We start from the raw sequence: 7,643 nt of genomic DNA, 5'->3' as shown, positions 1-7,643 counted from the left end.
TGTAGGAAGAGTATCCCTCATTCGTTGTAGGCCACTCTCTAGTTGCAAGACTTGATCCTGAAGATGTTGTTTCTGTGAGCCACTCCATCGGGAGTGCAGAGATGAGATGGCAGATTTGGCCCACTGAAACAAAGTGACACATTCATTGATGGCACCAACGATCCCAATGGCAGATAGGCTCATTGTGGTTGGCAGGTCCTGCAAGCAATCAGTGGACACAATTAACATCTTGGTAGTATATAACAAGCCGACTACCGTTTTAGTTATTTTCTCCACATATGTTTCCACTGAAAATTCCCATGAAGTTAGTTTCCGTGGATACGATAGAGAAATGTCATGAAGTGAAAACAACGTTTTATAGTTCCAGTGTGTCTTTGCAATTGGTAACGTTAAGAAAGATATTGTACTTCCACTAGAAATCACCTAAGTGAAATATACACAAACATATACTCCCTCCGTCCCAAAATTCTTGTCTTAGATTTGTGTAGATACGGACTTGATACATCCGTATCTAGACAAATCTAAGACAATAATTTTGGGACGGAGGGAGTATAAATTAAAATGAGATTATTCCATAGTTTTAGCCAGCTATAGCCTTGCTATAGTCCGCTATAGCCTTTTCAGCGCCGCTAAATAGTCTCATGTACAAATAGCCCGCTATAGCTGATTTGAAGGCCGCCGCTATTTAGCAGCGCCCGCTATTCGAAACATTGAAATAATAGAGTCTGGGCAGGACAGTGCACAACAGAAAGAGAGAGAGAGAGAGAGATATCCCTCATTTTGTGAATATGGCAGAAGACTCTAGAAGCAGTACATGAAAATACCTCAAATATTGAAATAATAGCAAATTATCTTCTGCTTGCTATAGCTAGTGCTCTCTTCATCAGGTTGCTGAAATTTCCCTCGATTTTTCTTCTTTGATAAATTGGTTGCTAGAAGCTAAAATAGATTGGTTGATTCTATTTTTAACAACATATAGAGGAAAAAAGATCAGAAGAAGAAATGAGGCGGTACTTAGAAGAAAGGATCGGCGTTGATTGCCGTCGACGAGAGGCTCGCTGTCAAACGCGCACCAACAGCAGCAGGAGGAGGGTGGGAGTGCTCTTGGATGGGTGTGAAATGTGCGGGAGAGGAATCCAATGACAATCTCTTGGAAGGTGTCAACCCTCACATACATACATACAGCTTGTGGGCGGAAGTAGCAACCATGCTTTAATTTGTCACGGCCGGCCTCACACAGCTTTCTTTGTCCGCCTGCGGCAACACCGAGGAGAGCTGCTCCATGTCGCGCATCTTATACATATATGGTTATATGTATTCCAAGTCAGACAAGTTCGTGAAAGTGACTCGAATGCGGAGCCAGCCGAATAACGATATCTTCAATGTCACAAATATATTGCGTACGTGCGATGAAAACAATAACGAGAATAATATATAGCATGGTATGATCTAGATAAAAGAAAAATAATTGTTAACCTTGCAATGCAAACCAGTTATTTTCCCTCTCAACAGCAAATCACAATTCCTTAAGAACATGTGCAGCTTTGCATAGCGTCCAGCTGCCAGTCCTAAATTGGCCACTCATCATCGTCATGAAATAATCCGTTTTGTTCTATCCTGAAGAACATGTGCAGCTTTCCATAGCCTCCAGTCACTATAGCAATTCATCGTCGTGGCGACCATACAAGTAACATACCCTTCCCATGTTGCAGCTCGAGATGCAGAAAAGTTAAATAATTGCAAACCAGACAGTCCTCTTTAGTTACTGAAACCTAACAAGTGCAGTGAGAGTGATGGTCTGCTGGTAAAAGAGGCAGAGGATGCTACTCTACTCCAATACAATAGCAACAGAGATGGGAAAAACACGAAGCTTGATTCCTTTGAATGATCTAGGGGGTCAAATTGTTGCTTACAAGGGAATCAATTTGTCTAGTAGAAACTCTGTATGTAGTACATTGCCAGACAAATTGGTGGCGTCTGTTTCGCCTTGTAAAAAATTCTTCGAGCAAAGAATTTGCAGTGGCAGGGAGACAAAGCACGCCACCAACACAAACAGACAAGGATGATGAATCATCATTTGAGTTGCATCCATCACTTCCGGTACCAAATGCCACCGATTTGCCCGGTACTGTAATATACCCTCTCAAAACACTACCCCTCAGACCCTCCAAAAAAAAGATCTAGCTTGATCATCAACAGGCAGGCCGATGCAGAGTTGGTTTATGAAGCATGCTATAACTTGGCTGCAGTTTGAAACAATCACAAGAAAAAACAAACACCAAATTAATACTATTCTGAACCCTGCAAACTATATTGTTTTCATACTTCTGAAACCCCACTATCTTAAAAAAAATGTCACCCAAGCATCAGCAGCAATATCATCCGCAGCACCTAGGCAGGGGATGGTGTCGATGCCAGGGAGCGTGCGCTGCTCACTGGTGACCCGGTTGACGATGTGCAGCCGGGCCTCGGCGGCGGCAGTAACGAACCAGCTGCCAGAGGAGGAGGAGCCCAGGACGACGTGGTCGGCCCCCGGGGCGCACACGGAGAGGGAGAAGAACGTGAAAGTCAATTCAACATGCTGACTACAGCTTTGCAGTCCGGACCTGCTGCAGATAAATTCTTAATATGGCTGTGGAATTGGACATTCAGAACCTGCATATTGAGACAAAGATCTTTTCTTAGAGTATTGATTTTGCCTCTCTTTTATTATCTAGAGCACCACGGACGTCGGAGTAGTACACTTTTTTTTTTGCGAAACGCCGATTAAGTTTTTTGTTGCTATTTTCATCATTTTACCGCTATTCCAACATTCAGAGTCTGAACCCTGCTCGCTTCTCTGCTCTTGCGCCAAACTCTTGCGTACAAGTACAAAAATAGCATGTCTTGGAGATGCACACTGAATCTGACAGACAGACTCTTGCGCCCAAAATTATGAGGATCGATGGAGCGCCAAAAATGATTGCTTCGCTGAGCTGTACTGCCAGCGGCCTTCTCACTCTTCGTAATTGGTTCACACTGATCCTAATTGGCCTCATCTGGCTCAAACTGCAGCAGCTTTCATTCTAGCAGCCCTAAAGATTAAACCACATTCAACAGTGTTCCAGTTTGAAAACAATCACAGAAGCAAAACACACAAGAGGCTGCTAGTCTGAACCCTGAAAACCAGTAAGTTGTTTTCCTTACTTCTGAACCCCAAGCACTGCCTTTAAAAAAAATGCAGTAATCAGGATTGCAGATTCAGGATCTGCTGCGCACTGCAATAAATACATTTTAAACAATTAATCCTAAAAGTCCTCATCAGAACTAAAATTGACATTTAGTTTAACTTGCTTTTTGAATTTTTGTAGTTTAACTTTGTGGCATTCGAAAATACTAACCCATCAAAGGTGTAGAAACCCGCAACCAACTTCAGCTAGTACTTTACTTCTGAATGCAAAACCAGATCTGCCTTTTCATTGTTCAAACTAGTTAAGATGTACCAAAACACACAAATGCATATATACACAAAATGTCTTAGAGACGCACATCAATTTTGTCACATTTCATAACTTACAACAAGTTTTTGCTGGAGCAAACTGGGAACTGACCATTATCAACACAAATATTGGAAATAATTGATGGAACAAAACTATATAAAAAAGGGAGTTGGGCCATAGTGAGGTTGATAGAGACGGTGAGACGAAGGGATGCAGTAAACACCACATTTCTTTTCTTTCCTTGTCGTCGACAAGTCTCATCCTCCAGTATTCCAACTTCCAAATAATGTAGCTATGGGTTCCTGCGAACAAAACATGGTCAGTAGAGCAAATTTGGTAGGGAGAGGGAGACAAGTGTTTCAACTTAACACACAACACGGAAGCACTCCTACATCGATAGGTTAGCAAATTTTCAAGATTCCATCAGTAATAGACAGCACAGTTTCCTTTGGTGAAATAAAAACAGATCAAGATATACAATACATGTAGCTAGGTGTCCTCAACAAGTAACTTTAAGTTGGGAACATGTAAGAATTTAAGTTGGATTCTTACTGCATAATACATGAGTTATTTCCAGAATATAAGGAATTTCAAACAGCATATAAGTAAAAGTTGGACAAGAAACAAGTGTTAGCACAAATACCTTAGGCAGCAGTATCATCTATTGATCTGCTCTGCTTCCTCTAAGTTTGGACATCTGAGTATCATCACCTTTTTTATTTGTGCAACTGCGTTTGCTCCACCAATTGAAACTAGGTTTGGACAATCCTGAATCACCAAGTTCTCAAGAGAAGCGAGATAACTGTGCCAAATGTTGCCTGGAATGGATGTTATACCATTGCATCCACCAATTTCAAGTGAGACAAGGGATGTGAGGCTCTGTAGGCAGCTCGGAACATATGGAGAGATATTCCCACACCACTGTAAGCTGAGCCTTTGGAGAGATGATGGCAACACCAAGCCTCTTTGCCAGTTGAGACTTGGGCAGTTATCAACCACCAGATGTTTCAGATTAGGCGAACTCCCAAACCTTTCAAATGGCAGGGATAGTAACTCGAGACAATCTGTGACGTGAATTTCCTCAATAGCAAGTAGACATTCTTGTGTTAAGAGATCATCAAGGGTTAACAATTTATAACAATATTTAACTGTTAGGACAGTAAGGGATGAGAATGTTGTAATGCTGCCTCCAATAGATGTAAGAGATTGGCAAATGATGGTTAACTCCCGTAGAGATGGAAGACTCCACGTTTGTAGTTGGATGGTCGTGACACGCCCACTTGCTAAATAAAAGTAGGTGAGGGAGCAGCAATCAATATTGCAAAAGAGACCAGCACCACGCAGGATGAGCTTCTTAAGGGACGACGATACCAGTCTTTGGGAGCGGATGTTTGGACAAGAGCCGATGTCCAGCTCTTCAAGGAAATGCAAATCCCCAAACTTTTCAGTTGGTATTGTTGCCAACATAGTGCAATATTCAATTCTGATTTTCTTGATGGCTGGTACACACTCTGGATGCAGAAATTGTTCCAGGCTTGATATATTTTGGTTCCTCTCAATGGTTAGGTCTGTCACTGACAGTGATGGGAAGGTACCAATTGCGTGTATATCATTTAAGTTTATCCTCCGTGAATCAAGAGTAAATCCATGTAGTTCGAATTTTTGTAAACCGGTCAACTTACCAAAGTCATTGGACAAGTTTTCTAGCATGCATTTCTTGGCTTTTAAAATCTGCAGATTATATAGCCAACAGAAAGATGAAGGAATCCTCTTTGAAGGACAAGCTCTCGAGATTTCAAGGTACCGAAGATGCTTCCAGTTGCCAATATTATCTGGTAACTTATTTGTGAAGGCACAAGAAATAACACGCATACGCAAAAGATTAGTACACCAATGAGCCATTGCAAAACATGTCTTTTGCCCTAAATTCTTCTTGCAAATTAGGGTACGCAGCTTCGTGTACTTGCATAGTGTCAACAAGTTGGAATCATCAAAGTCGCGGCTAGGGAGTACGTAAAGATGACGAACATTCTGGGGAACCTTATCAAAGTCACTCTTATTTCTTAAGATGAAGCAGTCGTGCTCAGAAACCTTTTGAGCCATGTCATGCAGCAAGTCATGGATTACATATCCACCACCAACTTTTTGAAAGAAGGACCGTGCTACAAGGTCTTCAAAATAGCGATGGCCAATAACTTTAATTGGAACACCACCTTGCGGTTCCACAAAGCCTTCTGATACCCAAATTTCAGCCAAGCGTTCCTTCTGGAATTTGTAATCTTTTGGGTACACCGCACAAAATGCGAAACACTGCTTCAAATAGAATGGTAAATACATGTAGCTCAACCGAAGCGCAGGCAAAATATCTGTCTCCTCTTGTCTCAACTCCCATAGTTGACTCTCAAGTATAAAATTCCAATGTGATGCTTGAAGGTCCATGCTTAACATACGTCCCAACGTTTTGGCAGCCAAAGGAGAACCCTTCAGTTTACGAAGTATTCCTCTACCAATGCGCTCTAACTCGGCATCATTGTTAGACTCCTCAGATCCAAACGCACACAATTTGAAGAAATTCCAAAAGACGTCATCCTTTAGACCTTCTAAGTTAACCGGATCCATTGTGCGCACCCCCTCTATAACTTTTGGACATCTAGTGGTGACCAACATCATACTTCCCTCTTGGACATTTCTAAAAGGTGCACAAAACCTCTTCCAACACTGTCCATTTTCCTTCAAGGCTTCATCCCACATGTCATCTAGGACTATCAATAACCTTTTGTTTTCCACTTTGTTTGAAAGAGCATGCTGAAGAGAATCCAGATTATCGTTTGTTCCCTCATTTCTAGTACAGGATTGTATGGCCTCTTTAGTTAGCCTCTTCACATCAAAGTCATCTGAGACACAAACCCAAATTATCAGGTCAAAGTGGGACCTCACTCGTTGATGGTTGCAGATAAGCTGGGCCAAAGTAGTCTTTCCAACACCACCAATTCCAGCTATTGGCAAAACAGGAAGACAGAATATTCTTGATTTGTTACCAACATGGTTGCTTGTTGATACATTGATTGATCTAGTTGCTCTCTTGCGTTTTGAATTCTCAGGTACATTGAGAAATCTCAATAATTGCTCCAGCTCCTTATCACGACCAAATATTTTTGTTTCACTTGGGAAAGAGGTGGTCTCCGGCCTGACAAATTTTTCAAATCGCTGTGTAACTCCATGAAGCCCGATATCCTTTAGCTGACTCGAAAGACGATCCAATCTCAATTGGGCATCATTCAGCTTATTGAAGCTACCTTGGATTACACTATCAAAGAATTCAATGAAAGGAGACTCGCCTGCATCGCCCTCCACTTGCACCTTCTTCTCATACCAACTAAACTCATCAATAAGGTCCTCGGCGTCAGACACTGAATCCTTGAGTTTCGGAAGGAGACTTGCCACAACGTCATCATGGCTCCTCCACTCTGCTTTATTAATGAGGTCATGCATTATGGGAAGAGTATCCCTGAGACCTTGTAGGCCACTCTCCAACTGTGATATACGACCTTGGAGATCTTGCTGCTGTGAGCCACTCCATCGGGAGTGCAGAGATGAAATGGCGGATTTGGCCCACTGAAACAAAGTGATACACTCATTGATGGCACCGATGACCCCAATGGAAGATAAGCTCATGTTGGCTAGAATCTGGACATCTATTTTTCAAGCTACGAGCAAACAATGGATGTAATTAGCATTACAGAAACACAGGCGCACAACTCGCATTATGGAAGTAAATTTTGCAGTCATACAATATAAAACAAGCCAACAATTATAGCAATCATTTCCCTCCGATATGTTTCCAACAAAGTTTTCATGAAATTAGGCAAGGAAACTTTGTCATGAAATTAGTCTCAACTGATACATCAGCAAAATAACAAGCTAGTGAAACATCGCGAATGATCTTGCAGTGACAATAAAGTTATTAAGTTTCAGTATGTCTTTGCAATTATTAACAAACATACTGTTCTTTGACTAGAAATCCTGTATGTATTTGCATACATAATGAAATGTATGTTGTGACGTGAGATATACACTGCATATTGAAATGAAAATGTATTATATTCACATACGGAGCCGAGAGAAAGAAAAGCCTGGGGGAGGACCGCGCACAACAGAACAGAA

The 7,643-nt window shown here is 41.6% G+C and overlaps 1 protein-coding gene across 1 annotated transcript; it reads right to left on the bottom strand.

Annotated features, from left to right (window-relative positions):
- Positions 1 to 4,136: 4,136 nt before the first annotated feature.
- On the bottom strand, positions 4,137 to 7,154 carry LOC123186794 (putative disease resistance RPP13-like protein 1). Its single transcript, XM_044598499.1, has one exon. The coding sequence runs from the start codon at positions 7,152 to 7,154 to the stop codon at positions 4,137 to 4,139; it is 3,018 nt and encodes a 1,005-aa protein (XP_044454434.1).
- Positions 7,155 to 7,643: the final 489 nt, after the last annotated feature.

The sequence above is a fragment of the Triticum aestivum genome, chromosome 2A, assembly GCF_018294505.1.
Source record: "Triticum aestivum cultivar Chinese Spring chromosome 2A, IWGSC CS RefSeq v2.1, whole genome shotgun sequence".
Classification (NCBI taxonomy): Eukaryota; Viridiplantae; Streptophyta; class Magnoliopsida; order Poales; family Poaceae; genus Triticum; species Triticum aestivum.
Note: the sequence above shows the minus strand (reverse complement) of the source record. Positions and strands in the feature narration are given on the sequence as shown.

Coding starts and splice junctions, on each gene's coding strand:
- LOC123186794 (XM_044598499.1), bottom strand. CDS start 7,154: ATGAGCTTATCTTCCATTGGGGTCATCGGTGCCATCAATGAGTGTATC.